The sequence below is a fragment of the Thalassophryne amazonica genome, chromosome 5 (assembly GCF_902500255.1).
Source record: "Thalassophryne amazonica chromosome 5, fThaAma1.1, whole genome shotgun sequence".
NCBI lineage: Eukaryota > Metazoa > Chordata > Actinopteri > Batrachoidiformes > Batrachoididae > Thalassophryne > Thalassophryne amazonica.
In genome coordinates, this window is record NC_047107.1 from 66,549,677 (window position 1) to 66,566,217 (window position 16,541).

The 16,541-nt window shown below is 39.3% G+C and overlaps 1 protein-coding gene across 1 annotated transcript in view; it reads left to right on the forward strand.

Annotated features, from left to right (window-relative positions):
• Nucleotides 1–16,541, forward strand: part of ccser1 (coiled-coil serine-rich protein 1) — a 592,747-nt gene that overhangs the window by 316,252 nt on the left and 259,954 nt on the right. Inside the window, exon 8 of the mRNA XM_034170482.1 lies at nt 11,302–11,379. Within this exon, the coding sequence (XP_034026373.1) occupies nt 11,302–11,379 (78 nt within the window). The remainder of the gene's footprint in view (nt 1–11,301; nt 11,380–16,541) is intronic.

Below are 16,541 nucleotides of genomic sequence, written 5' to 3' on the forward strand. Positions count from 1 at the left end.
ATATGACATGATACCACCTTTTATCATCATTCACTTGAGTGTCATGAATGTCACAAATTGCCCTATACAAATTAATGATGACAACATACACACAATGCAATGCCACTTACTACACCTTAATTAAAGTGACATGAAATACGTATACAATGACATGGATAAAACAAATCTCTATTACCCGTACGTAGAACAGGTAACTCAGCTAGTCTAATATATAAGGCTGACCGTGTTTGTGTGTGTTCGCTATACACAGCCACAGTAATTAAACAATCAATGCCAAACTGGCTATGGTGACTGGGGCATCAAGGGGTAATTCATTGTGGCCTTTAGTTTGATGGCGTACGTATCAATCAATCAATCAATCAATTTTTTTTTATATAGCGCCAAATCACAACAAACAGTTGCCCCAAGGCACCGTATATTGTAAGGCAAGGCCATACAATAATTATGTAAAACCCCAACGGTCAAAACGACCCCCTGTGAGCAAGCACTTGGCTACAGTGGGAAGGAAAAACTCCCTTTTAACAGGAAGAAACCTCCAGCAGAACCAGGCTCGGGGAGGGGCAGTCTTCTGCTGGGACTGGTTGGGGCTGAGGGAGAGAACCAGGAAAAAGACATGCTGTGGAGGGGAGCAGAGATCGATCACTAATGATTAAATGCAGAGTGGTGCATACAGAGCAAAAGAGAAAGAAACAGTGCATCGTGGGAACCCCCCAGCAGTCTACGTCTATAGCAGCATAACTAAGGGATGGTTCAGGGTCACCTGATCCAGCCCTAACTATAAGCTTTAGCAAAAAGGAAAGTTTTAAGCCTAATCTTAAAAGTAGAGAGGGTATCTGTCTCCCTGATCTGAATTGGGAGCTGGTTCCACAGGAGAGGAGCCTGAAAGCTGAAGGCTCTGCCTCCCATTCTACTCTTACAAACCCTAGGAACTACAAGTAAGCCTGCAGTCTGAGAGCGAAGCGCTCTATTGGGGTGATATTATATGGCATTAGAGAACATAAAGAAGGAATCATATCCTTAAACCTAGTTACAGCGCTTTCTGAAAGACTTCTAGTGTATGTGCGCTTTAATTACAATCACAAACTGCTGACTGAAATTACAGTTGATCTCTGATCAGTATGGACTGCCCCCATGGTTCGGCATGCATGTGAACAGCGGATGATTGCAACGTTTATGTGATTTTGTGTTATGGCGACTTGATTTTAAAGCAATGACTGCCTTAATTTTGATTCAGTTACAGTAACATAACTGAATTGAAAAAATGCAGCTGCTCAATGCTCCAACAGCCTGTTAATAAAACAACAACAACAACAAAAACAGCCTCTTGGAGAGACTATAGCTCTCGCTGTAGCTGCATGCTGATGCAGCCTGTTACAGCCTTGTGCTCATGCTCATGCTTCACTGCAGACAACAGACTACCGGATCCAACAATACACAGAGACACACATACACACAAACTCTTTTAACTTTAAGAGTTCAGGACAAAGTGTCCATCATCTCTTCTCTGTGCAGCTGTGAGCCCAGTGAACCAAGCGTCATGCTTGAAGCATGTGTGCAGCCAAGCTGGCTGAAAGTCCGCAGCTCCAATAAATAAAGCAAATTCCTGACTGTTTCCAAATGTGTGCTTGCCAGGGCCACTGATCTAAATGAATTCTGATGAATGTATTTGTCCAGAAAAAAAATGCTTTTGTACTTTTCATGATTTTTGACAAAGGCATGTTTTTAATTATTGATGCTGGTCATATTGCAATTTAATACAGTTAAGTATTTAATTTTAAAATATTCTGTAAATCGTTAGACACCTTGTTTTCATTCAGGACCACAGGCAAAGGTTCCTTATTTTCGTTACTCGTTAAGTAATTTTTATTTTATTTCATTTATTTATTTATTTTGCTGATCTGAAAAATGCTTTGATCCATGGCTTAAAAACTGTATCCAGTCCAAGCTGTGTTTTTTTTTTTGATCCGTGACACCCTGAGTTCAAATGAAAATTTGTAGTCTGTGAGATCGATGCAGGTCCCCTTATATCTGAAACTCACAAATTTAGTCACCTATCGCTGCAGGTAGCTCACTATTTATGAAACCAAAATATTAAATTCAAGTCAATAAGATGGATGTTACTGAACTGAATGTTAAAGAATTTAAGTACAACTCAGATACTTTTACTGCTGTGTAGCATTTAATAAATTTACAGATATTCAGGCCTCGCAACGGGGAACCAATATATGTAATGTTTTTGTTTAAATCTTTATGCCTCCACACGGGAGCATCAATAGATGTGTAACAGTTTTAATAATAAAGCCTCCACACGGGCGCACCAGAAAAGATGTGATATATTTATTTATACACCTCGCACGGAGCACCATTAAAATGTAACGATATTATTAGATAAACTAATTTATTACTGAATCGCCCACACACGGGGCTCCAGAAATGTAGCAGTTTATAGTGAATAAGTAGTTAAACTCCCAAATTGAACTAGATTGGGTTAGGCCCATCTGATGTATCACCGAAATGATTGACAATTTAGAGTTTAATCTTATTATTTAATTATTACTCGGGGCACCACCTATTTCAGCATAGCATTCATTAATTTATCAGTCTCAAATGAATCAATCTGTCTCAATTTAATTTAATCAGTCTCTGATCTGAAGTCTGAATTCCACGATACGGTTGACCAAGAGTTCCCTTCTGTACACAAAATGAACCACGGCAGGAATATTTACAATTTATTTACAATTTATACAAGAAATGAACACTTTACTGGCATTTTATGGACAGTGATTAAAATAAGTTCATTCATGGAAATAATTTTCTTACTCACTCATGAGACGTTGGAAGAAAGAGAGATAAAGCTTAAAACTTTAAGTATAAATAAATCTGATTGGAATTTAGTGATGAATTTTGAAGCCAATTAATTTTAAGAAATTATTAAATAAGCATGAATATGTTTAAAAAGGAGCTAAAGGATTAAAATTAGCCACTTTGTATCCATAGACAACAAACCCTTTTCCTGGATCACTTAGCTGCTGTTGAAGAGTTGTTTCGTCCGTCGTGGATATTCATGCTCTGGGCAGCGTGAGCTCACTTGGGTCAGAGGGGTTAACCAAGAGGTGTCCCCGAGTAATCCCAGCTAACCTGGCTTTACTGACAGGTTAGCTGCTGGTTTGAAATCAGCTCCGTTGTCAGCTTGCAGGAACCCAGAGGTAGAAGGTGTTTGTTGAAAATGGTGTCTGGTAGCTTTAAAAAAAATTGTTGGAGCCAAATTAAAAGTCTTTGTGAATTTAGAAAAAAAGTAAAACTTTAAAAGCGTTAAAAAATTATAATGAAAAGGAAATGTCGCTTTTCTGTAAATTCACTCTTAATTTGAAAGGCTCAGCTCGGACGTTCTCTTAAAAATTCAAAAGACTTGATGCACCTTAAAGCATCAGGTTAAAACTTTAAGTTTGTCAAAAGTAAAGCATGAATGAATGCCACGTGGTAGCTTAGCTTAGCTTAGCAATGGGCCCTTGGCCCAAAATAACAATTAAGCTTTTACAAAGAAGAGAGCAAAGAAAGAGAAGGAGCGTTGAACGAGGCTCGAACGAGGCTCTGTCCTAACTTCTTAAAGGGGGACTGATGTCACCAAACTCCGCCCATTTAGGTTGTGTAACTTTACAGAAAGCTTCATGTCTTCAAAAGAGGTCAGACATAAATGATTCAACTATTTAAACACATTAATTCATTTGAAATACTATTTGTTCTCAGACACTCAAATGGATGCACATTATTCATTGTCACTTAAACACATCCACTGGGTTAAAACAGAATACTTCAATCTCAGCATGTTAGATAATGCAGAAAGGTCACACACACACACACACACACACACACACACACACACACACACACACACACACACACACACACACACACACACACACACACACACACACACACACACACACACACATCGGTTAAAATGAGCACATCAATAAACTGGAATGATTACATGCAAATCATTTTGTTTGAGTAATCAATACAAACAAACATAAGTCTTCTACACACACACACACACACACACACACACACACACACACACACACACACACACATATATATATATATATATATATATATATATATGTTATATTGGACTCGGCTATGCCTCGTCCAACATAACTTTTCTGAATCCAATATTTCTCTATGTTGGACGACTTGCCATCCATCAATTGTTATGTTCTCCACCCCCCTCCCAAATTAAGCAAACAACAAAGAGTCAAGTAAATTAGATCAATTTATTTTGTTGTGAACAGCATATGATTGATTCTGATGCGATGAATGCTTCTAAAATGTCAGTAGCGTGCGTGTCTACCTTCTTAGTGTTTTTGGCATCCTTGGAGTTCAATATTTCCACCAGTTCCTCCTCTGTGAACTCAGCAAACCTCACTGGCAGACGATTTTCTGCTGTTGTTGACATGTTTGTTGCCATTTTTTCAACCAGCGTCTGTCAGCTAGTTCCTGACCTTCGTATGCCGCGCTCTGATTGGCTACCTGTTGGCAGTAAGCTCTAACGCTATTGGTCAGTGGGAACCGATCCAATATAACTTTTGGTCCTAGCCTTTTTGGATCCTTTTGGATCCAACATAACTTTATGGCGCCAAGCATGCCAAAATACAGGTAAATGATGGACAGAAAGGCTAATCTGTGATTGGCTATTGCAATCTGAGTAGAGAACATATATATATATATATATATATATATATATATATATATATATATATATATATGCTGTTGTAATTCTTTTAAAAGAATGTCATTCTTCACTTAGAACAAAAAAAATAGCTGATGGTGGAGACTCAAAGATTTAAGGCCACATCTTGTCGTGGGGGAAGTTTTGCAGTCTTGAGAGGTTCCTGCCTTAGTTTGATCATAAAATTTAGGTTCTCCAGGCCTAGAGAAGCTCAGATTCTGACGTGAAGCAATTATAATGTCATGTAATTCATAATGACCGGAGTTTAAACGAGGAAAAGGCGAGGCTTCCCTTTGAAGAACTTTGAAGTACAGCTTTGTTTTTCCTCTGCGAAGCAGTGTTGGACCATTGGGGGATGTCTCCAAACTTATCTGAAGATCTCCAGATGATTTAGGAATTTCTCAATTGGGGTGGAAACACAGTCTCTGTCTCCAGTTGAAAACTCAGTTTTTTTTTTGTTGAGACATCATTAATGTATTTTATTTAATTAGGGTGAATCGAGGCCATGGCGCTACAGCTGTGCACCTAATAGGCCTACCTTTGGGGACAAATATATATTATTTGCTGGGTTATCATGACATGTAACTTTGTGATTGCTAATAAATACTCAGACTACTGAATTTCACAAACTTTTTCTCAAATCTTCTCCTAAAGTCTCTGACATTCTTCGACTTATTGCTCTGTAATGCTGGATGCATTTCAGAGCATCTAGAACCCTTCAGTTACAGACCCCGGGCCCAAGGGTTTGTTTTTCCTTTGATTTCCCTGTTACTGAATCCCATCTCTGCACACTGTATGCAGGTTTTTCTCTGGGATTAAAAAACTGTTAGCCACTGAAGTTAATTGCTGCATTTTCAATCAGTCACATGGGTAGTTGATTAGCTGTGATTGCCAAATTTTGAGAATCAAATGTGCAACAGTGCATGTTTGTATGATTTCTTTGATCATTGTGTGGTTAATAATTACAGAATGTGATTAAAATGCTAAATAGTGATGCATTAAATTACTGTGTGGTCAAGGTGACTGACTGAAATTATTGCAAACACTTCCTACCACTTTGTTTTTTTTCCCCAAATGTGTGAAAACGTTTATTTAAACACAGTTTCAAACACGCGCGGAATTCCTCCGCACGTCTGTCTCAATGTGCCGAAAAAAGTGCTGATGTCCATGTCTTTTCACAATTCCTGTGCTAGTCAGACGACGTCCCGGATAAACACAGCGTCCAGTTTGGAAATGAATGGCACATTCCACTGTTACAGGAGTTTTTGTCATGGAAAGAGGGGGCGGAGGCTTTGGCCGTCGCGGCGGTTGCCGCATGGCGCACAGCAACGCCGTGATGAAGCCTCACGGGACATGTTCCTGGCATGTCCAGGCCACATCCACAATTTCTCGGATAATCACTCGATGGAAAAACCACCGACAGCTGTCTGAACGCCATCTCAAAGCCGTCCTGTGAGACCAAAACGGAGGTGGTTTTGTCTCGCTCCAGTAGCGATTCCATCGTGACGCACGAAGCCTCCGCTCGGCTTTCCCTGACAAAATCTCTTGTTAAAAGTGAAATCTGCCGGAAAATGGTTGATGTCCAGCTCTTGTGATAACCAGAGAAATGTCACACGATGGTCACGGATCCATACAGCCATCCATTTAAAAATGGAATGGTCGTTCAGCCTGTCGGTGGCGGCTTCGGAGCACGGCGCGCCCCACAGCCACTGGGGGCCATCCTTAAAGCGACAGTAACACTCCTTATTCTCTACCAAGCCCTTAACATTTTCACCGAAAGCCAGATCAATTTTTCGAATGGTTTCCAGCTGCCAGTCTCTAACAGTTTCTGAAAAAATTCTGATGGAAAAAAAGCCCAAATCATTCCGCCATTTCCTGACAATGAAAATCCGACGAGGGGGCTGGACCACTCCTCACTCAAAGCCTGCTCACAGGCGAATGACGCAACCGACAGGCGTGGAAAAACTCACGCATGCGCACGAGGGTTCAAGCTTGTCTGACGCAATCATACGTGATTCAAATCCATATGGTTTTTGAAAAAAATAATAAGGTCGAATACTTTTCTAATAGACCTCGTAGTCCAGAAATTATGGTAATCCAATTACTGATTACTGATTACTCCTTGAAAAAGTAACTTACTTACTTTACTGATTACTCAATCTTAAAAGTTAGATTACTAGTTACTTTATTAGTTACTATCAGCAGCTGTGGACAACAACCCCTCGCCACCTCAACATGAAAATGATAACCCATTTTGTCAGTACTCACTCTATAGTCACCCTTTCTTGACTTCAATGAACATATACTTGTTTTATAAAATATAAAAGAAAGACATATTTTTTGACCTCATATTTAACGGTTGACAGCACTGTAACGGTAAAACGTACAATTTCTGACCTACATGGTTTATAAATGTAACTATTAAACTCTTTGTAACATTTTTCTAACATTTAAATTCTTTCTAAACGTTGTTGAAATTATTATGATTATTAGAAGTAGTATTAGTAGTAGTAATAGTAAGGAAAAAAATCTCTTCAAAACTGGACCTTTAATCTAATGCTGTTGTGCCCCCAGCACACACACACACACACACACACACACTCACTCACTCACTCCCTTTTCACATGGATTCGCCCCTGGCTTGCTGTTTGCGCAGAGGGAAGGGATAAAGTTTATTTATGCAGAAAACATGACCAGACTAACAGGTAAGAAAGTTTTTAATCAGTTTTTTTTATGTCGTGTCGTCCTCAGAAATAGAGTTTAGGCGCATATGGAAAAAAAAAAACATGTTAGTATTTGCGCATCGCCGATCAGCTGTTTTTAATGAGGACACGCACAGAGCGGTACAGAGTTTTAAAGGAGGAAAAAAAGCGTTTAAAGTGTCTTTGTAAACCATAGCTCTGAGCATCACCATGCTTTGAGAAACAACTGTTTTTCAACTTGGAGCTGAGCTGCACAGTGGCTGCGGCTCTGTGCTCACAGCTCGCTGAAAGGGGAGTTCAGACCTCCCCTGCATCTCGTCAGGATACCCATTTTAAAGCTGTGATCAATCCACAATACAAAAGTAATAGTAATGCACAGTGACTCAGAGCAGGAACTTTAATCTGATTACTGATTTGGAAAGATTAATGCTTTATATACTCGTGACCGACATCACTGGTCTTTACTATTCTGCTATATTGTGTGTATTTCTGTTTGTGTAGTATGTGTGTTCTCCTCAACATTTTTGGTGGGCAATAATGTGAGGCCACATGTGACTTTGCGGTAACAAGTCTTCAGCCGAAGCAAGGCTCTGTACATTACTCCACCCCTGCAGTTGTTATAATGATTGGATCACTTGATGCAGTTTTTTAGTCAATATTTTAAACTAAACTTAGAGAGACCTGTTAAGAATGAAAAGAATATTTTATTTACTTTATTTTTCATGAGCTGCACAGCGGCTGAAAGTGCACCATGTCTGCAATCACATCCCCATGTGTTCTGTTATGCAAATTCATCTGAGATCTGAGCCACGTTCATGCACCTTGTAGTAAAAAATGAATAAATAAATTAAATTGCAATTTTCAGACATTTAGTTTTTGATCTGATGATACTTTAATCAAACTGACAAATAATTCTTTCTGCCAGTGGAGGTCCATAGAACGCTTTGCTCCACAGTGAAAATATGTGTGGTTTTTATGATATATGCGTGTGTGTGTGTGTGTGTGTGTGTGTTTATTGTAGACAAATCGTGACACATGGCCTGTGTATAAGTAAATAATTGTACGTTCATTTTTCTTTTCCGTGCAGCCATCCCCACCACAAGACTGGGATGCATTTTCAAAATAAAGAAACAAAGTTTTACAGCATTTTCACGTTCTGCACATTAGCGGGCTCCGTGGCGAATTCCTCCGCTCCTGTTTTCATGACAAAATCTCTCTTAACAGTGGAATGTGCCGAGAAAGTGCTATGTCCACCCTTTTCTGCCATTTCTGTGGTAGTTCAGACGACGTTCCCGGATCACCACAGCATTCAGTTTGGAAATGATCTGGTCGTTTCAGCCTCGTCGATCAACGCTCGGAGCGCGGCGCGCCCTCCGCAATTGTGCGCCTCTTTAAACCGGCTGTACCACTCCTTAATCTGTGTGATGCCCATAAAATTGTCCCTGAAAGCCATCTGAATTTTCCGAATGGTGTCCACCTGGCTGTCTCTCACAGTTTCTGGAAAAATTTGATGCAGCGCTCCTCCAGCCATTAAGACATTTTCATCACAATGAAAATCCGAAGAGGGGGGAGGACCAGTGCTCACTCAAAGCGTGCTCACAGGCGAATGACGCAACCGACAGGCGTGAAAAAACTCACGCATGCGCACGAAGGTTCAAGCTTGGCTGATGCAATCACACGTGATTCAAATCCATAAGGTTATTGGAAAAAATAAAAAGGTCCGATACTTTTCTAACAGACCTCGTATGTTCCACTTGTTACGCATAGAGACATTTCTATTTCTATCTTTTATTCTAGGTACTTTCTTAACAAAATAGGCATCAAGTAAATATTTTATATATATATAGATATATATATATATATATATATATATTTGCAATGATGTGTAGGCACATTTAATGCATCACAAAAGCATTAAAATGATGAAGACCTTGATAAATATTCATAAATAAATTAAAAAGCTTGATGATTTTCAACTTTAATGATAATGATATGAAAATTGGGTTCTATTTACGTGTGATTTTTAAGTAATAAGTACACCAGGGTACAAGTCACAGGACCTCAAAAACTATTGATTGAATAAATGCAACTTAAAGTATCAGTAATTGTGTTTTACAGTCATTTTAATATTGCAGTCATTTTAACTGTGTTTGTTGGTATTGTACTGGCCAGTACACTTACAAAAAAGTTATTATTATTATTATTATTATTATTATTGAATACAAATATATCTCATATATTCACTTTTGTTGAAACTAATTCTGTGTTGACATACAAATTATAGATTGGGTGGTGGTGAGGGGCATCAAACACTGCTTTTATTATAACTCTGGGATATCTAAAACCTTTGCACAGTACTCTGTCTGTCTGTCTGTATAGTTACTTTACACTTGTGATGGCAGGCACGTCCACTGAACATCTGGCAGGCAGTGTATCTGTGTGGATATTTCACAGGCAAAACAAAGTTCACCAAATACAAGAGGGTTTGTCCTAAGAGTGAATTCTTTTAATTCGCTGAGTTACAACATGCATGCTTTTTTTGTTGTCACAGCCTGGGATGGATTATCTCACTCACCCACTCATCTACATCTTTGCTGTCCAAATCCAACACTGTTACCAGCCCAGGGAAAATATAGAATATTAAGACTGCTATATCTCACTTTATTTTATGATTTCATAAATCCTTTGTATTTTATACAAACATTGCAATTAAAAGTTAAGTTCATGAAATTTAATTTAATTTTATTTATTTCAGTTATATCGTGCCAAATCACAACAAAGTTGCCTCAAGGCTTTACACAAGTAAGGTCTAACCTTACCAACCTTACCAGGCACAGAGGTGACAGTGGTAAGGAAAAACTCCCTCTGATTATTTGAGGAAGAAACCTCAAGCAAAGGGGTGACCCTCTGCTTGGGCCATGCTACCGACTCAATTGACAAAACAATTTACAAAACGAATATACAGGAAATTTTGCCGGTACACAGGAATGGAGGGTTGCAGAAGTAGACACCACTCCCATTTCTGGATGAAGCTGTGCCTCAAACAGAGAGAAAAACAGAATCAGGCATCAGAATGACAACAAATACAGTATAATTTGTCAGCATTAAGCAACAAGAAAACAGAAGAAATACTAAGGTGATTGCCGGCCACTAGCCCTAAGCTTCACTAAAAGACCCAGAATTTAGATGAAGTTGAGGCCGCAGCCCACTCCGTTTCCTAATAAAATTCATTTAAAAGGGTAAAAAGCACAATAACATACCATGCCAGTATGCTAGCCATACGAAAGAAGTCTGGACTTGAAAGTCTTATTGATGCAGGGAGATCATTCCACATAATAGGGTCACAATAAGAGAAAGCTCTGTGACCCACAGACTTCTTATTCTCCCGAAGGACACAAAGTAGTCCTGCACCCTGAGAATGCAGAGCCTGGGCCGGTACGTAGGGTTTAATTAAGTCAGCTAAGTAGGGAGGTGCCAGTCTGTGAACAATTTTATAGGTTAGTAGCAGAACCTTGAAATCTGATCTCACAGGGACAGCAAGCCAGTGAAGAGATGCCAAAATGGGTGTAATGTGGTCAAACTTTCTGCTTCCTGTCAAAAGTATGAAATAAAATCTAAAAACTTTCAGTCTTGTATATTTTTCAAATATTTAATTACTGGATATATTATTATTATTATTATTATTATTATTATTATTATTATTATTATTAGGTTAGACCTTACTTGTGTGAAGTGCATTGAGGCAACTTTGTTGTGATTTGGTGCTATATAAATGGAAATTAATTGAAATTGAAATATTATTATTTAGCATTACTTTGTCCATCTTCAGCTTAGTTTGAGATTTTGTTTTGTTTGTTTCTTTTTCAGAGCACAGAGACAAGCCCTGCCAGCAGCCTTCAATCTTTACCCTTAAGCCCTTGCAGTGAAAAGTCCCTCCCTCTTAAGGTAACTATTATTATTAACTACACATAAGTGGTTATGTGATCTCCAGCTTGTGTTTGTCAGACAGCAGGAAATGTCAGTTTTGAAGGGATTGCGTTTTTAGGGACAGTTTCTCCTTGGTTTGAGTCACAACTGATTATGCTTTAAAGCGTCTCCTGGTGCATGTTAAAGAATATTATATTTTTAGTTGATATGAGCTAGCCCCACAGAACACCCCTTCACAAATCTTCTTGATCTTATTAATAACCTCTTGAGATATCCTGGTGAGAAACATCCAGTCAGATATTTAGTGTTATTAGCACTGTGGTGGAGGTGTTCAGATTCTTGCTGCCATCTAGTTTTCTGCATCTGCACAATTTATGTTTTTGTACCTGAAATATCAAGAAATGTGCATCTGTTCTAATGTGTTTGAAAACTATTCATTTTCTATACCCGCTTATTCCAATTAAGGGTCACGGAGGAGCTAGTGAGCAGGATGCAGGGTACATCCTGGACAGGCCCCTAGTCTTTCACAGGGCTATATATAGACAGACAAACATCTTCACATTCTCACTCATGGTCAATTTAACCTTTCCAATTCACCTAACCTGCATGTCTTTGGAAGTGGTCTTCTGTTTTTTTTTCTGTTTGTTAAGAAATACTTGTAAAATTAGTAAAAACCTTGTAACTGTTAGAGTGACCGCAGCAGAGGGTGACCCCTCTGAGTCTGGTCTGCTTGAGGTTTCTTCCCCATTATCATCAAAGGGAGTTTTTCCTTACCACTGTTGCCCGTGTGTTTGCTCTGGGGGTTGGTAAGACCTTACTTGTGTGAAGTGCCTTGAAGCAGCTTTGTTGTGATTTGGCTGTATACAAATAAAATAAATTGAATTGAAATTGAATTGCATAACAGTGACGTAGCATCACAGTTTTAAGGTATGTTTTGCATTAATATACATAGAATGTATGAAAGAGGATTCAGTGTTCTTTGTTGTAATTTCTCAACAGCAAGAGTAACAGCAAGCGAAAGAGATGGGATAAATTGAATGAGAGGCAAAGTGCCTTGTTTGCCATGACAAGCACGAGACCCCCACTGTCATCCTTGTTCATGAGAGCTGTGCGATTGAGAGGAGATTTATTCATCTCTGCGGGGTGTGGCTGTGATTGAGTGTATGAGTGTGTGCTGGGTTTTAGTTTACCAAGACAGGGCTTTTGTGAAGCTTCTTCTTGGGATTTATTTGGTTGACAGCAGAGACCTGGAATGTGACCATTACCTTTGATTAAACTTTAAGGATGTATAAGGATGTATAAGGATGTGCTTCTCTCATCTGCTCGCTAAATTTCACACAACAGTCTTCCTCCTTCAGCTTCCACCATCTGATCCTTTGTTGAACTCTCACTCTCTTCTTCTTCTTTACCTCTAAAGTCAACCTACAAACAACCATCCTATGCTGTCTAACGACACTTTCTCCTGCCACCACCTTACAGTCTCTGATTTCTTTTAGCTTGCATCTCCTATAAAGAATGTAGTCCACCTGTGTGCACCTTCCTCCACTCTTATATGTTACCCTGTGCTCCTCCCTTTTCTTAAAGTAGGTATTCACCACAGCCATTTCCATCCTTTTTGCAAAATCAACTACCATCTGTCCTTCCCCATTCCTATCCTTGATACCATATCTACCCATTACTTCCTCATTACCTCTGTTCCCTTCACCAACATGTCCATTGAAGTCCGCTCCTATCACTACTCTTTCATGGTTGGGCACACTCTCCACCACCTCATCTAACACACTCCAGAAATCTTCTTTCTCCTTCAATCAATCAATCAAGTTTTATTTCTATAGCAACAGTTTTCACTGAACCAAAGTGCTTTCCAATAGCACCAACAAAGATAAAATAAAAAGAACAGTATGAAAAACACACATAAAAAGCATAATAAGAGCATCCAAATAGAATAAAAATAGACAAAAAAAGTGCCAAAGCAATTATGTGCAAAAAGCTGCCCTGAACAAGTACGTTTTTAACTTAGCTTTAAACAGAGGCAAAACTATTAATGGACCTTACAACCTTACCTGTGGGGCATATGCACTGATGATATTCATCATCATCCCTTCAATTCCAACTTCACACTCATCACCCTGTCAGACACTCGCTTAACCTCCAACACACTTTTAACATATTCTTCCTTTAAAATGACCCCAACACCATTTCTCTTCCTGTCCTCACCATGGTACAACAACTTGAACCCACCGCCGATTCTCCTGCTCTTAACTTCCCTTCCACTTGGTCTCTTGCACACAAAATATGTCTACCTTTCTCCTCTCCATCATATCAGCCAGCTCTCTCCCTTTACCGGTCATACTTCCAACAAACAAAGAAACAAACACTCTCATTTCCACCCTTCAAGTTTTCTTCATCTCCTGCTGTTTGTGGAAACGTTCTCCTCCTCTTCTTCGTTGTCTTCGCCCAGCAGTAGCCCAATTTCCACCGGCACCCTGTTGGGCAACAGCACCGGTGGCGGACATTGTTAACCCGGGCCTTGACTGATCCGGTATGGAAATTCGATTCATAGTCTGCATAGTTGGGTTGGCTTGTTTTACGCTGGATGCCCTTCCTGACGCAACCCTCCTCATTTATCCGGGCTTGGGACCGGCACCCAGAATGTACTGGCTGCACACTCCGTGTGGCTGAGTTCCAAAATTGCGTAATTTCTGATGTGAAATATTCAAGTGGTTTTCTGAAATGAGTGATTGTGTGTTTAGTCCTGACCCAGAGATAGTGTTGTTTGGATAGTCTTTGTCCCTACAAAATGACAGCCTCTCAGTGCAGAGCACTATCATGTATGGAATGGTAATTGTTAAGAGAATGATTTTAAGACTCTGGAAATCAGACACTGTGCCTCAGTTCAAGGCGTGACTAATGGAACTAGAAGGTTATTGCATATGGAGAAAATCAGATACGGTGTGATGGACAATCTTAATACATTTTACATCATATGGCAACCATTCTTAGATCGTCTTGCTCAGCTTGGCGATCATTCTAACATGCCCACAGTGGACCACTCACCTCGACCTTGAAATATTGTTGGATTCTGATGCTTTGGTGATGCAACAGTGTATATTGCTGCTCTTTGTACACCCAGGTCAATTTGTTCTTTTGTGATTTCCCCTTCTTTTTTGCTTGTTCCTTTATTATTTTTAATACTTATAGGAAACGCTTTAATAAAAATACTGTTTACAGAAAACTTGGGGTGGGTATTTTGTCCTGGAGGCACACTCATTTCACAGGTATTTCGTGCCACCGTTTGTTGCAGATTTATGTGACATGCAAAAGTCTAGATCCTGAGGATAAGAAAAGCAAATTTTTCACAGATGTATTTCCAAAGAAAAAAAATGCTGTTAATTTGGAACAATACTCATCCAGTCAACTGTAACACAGAAGTTGTAACCTTTGTTATACAATATTATTTCAGTAAACTCACAGCATCTGAAGAGAGGAGATAGACCAGAAGCTTCAAGGATGCAGAAAGTGGTTGGGAAACAGGATTTTGATGATTAATTGAAATTTGCAGTACAGTAAAGATCAGAATTCAAATGGTAAATGTACTGCATTTATATAGCGCTTTTCTGTCTGCATCAGATGCTCAAAGCACTTTACAAATAATGCCTCACATTTACCCTGATGTGAGGGTGCTGCCATACAAGGCGCTCACTACGCACCGGGAGCAACTAGGGGATTAAAGACCTTGCGCAAGGGCCCTTAGTGATTTTCCACTACTGGATTTTCCAGTCAGGCTGGGATTTTAACCACTAGACCATCACCTCCCCTCAAAGTTATCTTGCATGGAGAGGTACTGCAAAAATTGAATGAATTGAATTACTCCTGACCAGTGGTAGCCGAAGATGAAATTAGAAGTAGAAATTGCAATTTGGAGAGAAAACCTCGAAGATGATATCAGGAGTGTCCCTAAATAAGAATTAAGATTAGCTAAGTTTCGACCCAGATGGGTATCAGACAGCCCAGTCTCACGTTTTTTTTCTTGCTCCCGTCACAAAATGAGTCAGATTTTCTTTTTAAAACTCACTGTTACTGACCCTACTCCTATCCCCAAACCTAACCTTAACCATAACCTATTCCTACTCCTTCCCCCAACCCTAACCATAACCACCCCGACCCCCCACTTCACTTTTAATTTCCTGCAGCTATGACGGAATGTATTAGAATGAATTTGTGCTGCCGTGACGAAAATGAGGCGTTTTTCGTCACAATATCACGAACAAATAAATTAATGTATATTTCGTGCTGCTGAATCACGACTTGCGGTGAGACCACGTTGTATCAGACATAGGCAGTAAAGAAAATGCAGAAGCAGAAGATAGATTTAGCAGAAATGACAATGGTGAGATGGATTTTTGGAGTCACAAAGCATGTTGGAATAAGAAATGAGAACATCAGAGGTACAGCAAAAATAGGAGAAATTGCTGAAAAATAGTTTTTGGAGATGTGATGAGAAATGTCAAGGAATATGTTGGTAAAACAGTGATAAAAATGGAAATACCAGGTAAACCATGAAAGAAAATGGGTGAGTGGAGAGAAGATAAAGTTGCACACTAGATGTAGGAACAGTTGAAGAGACAGACAAAGAAGGAGAAATATCAGTGCTTTTGTACCTTGAAATTTCTTGTTGCTTCCTCACAGAGTTTCATGCTCTGTAGCTGAAACAATGCATGTCACATAGCCAGAAAATCTTACTGTTCGAGCCAGAAAGTACAAGAGTGGAGTATTACACAACTATTAGCTGCAGTAGCTGGAAGAAAGTCTGGTATAAGGCTGCTGGCCAGCCAGTAAATTGGCTACTTGCTGTATTTATACATAAGATAATAAAAGATGTCTTTATTGTCATTGTGCAACACAATGAAATGTTGTTGGAGCCTTCTTCCAAGTGCTAAAATAATAATACTACAAGATAAAAAAAAAATGAAAAAGGTGAACAAGGTAGTATAACACACTTTTACAATGAGCAAAGGCAGTATGAATAGCAATAAATGGTCTATTTACAACCGTATGCAATGTGCTAAAGTGGCGTAATGGATTGCAAGAAGATTGTCTATTGGGTTTGATGCGGTCAGTGTTGAGTAGTGTGACAGCTCTGTGGTAGAAGCTGTTTTCCAGTCTTGTGGTTTGGGTGT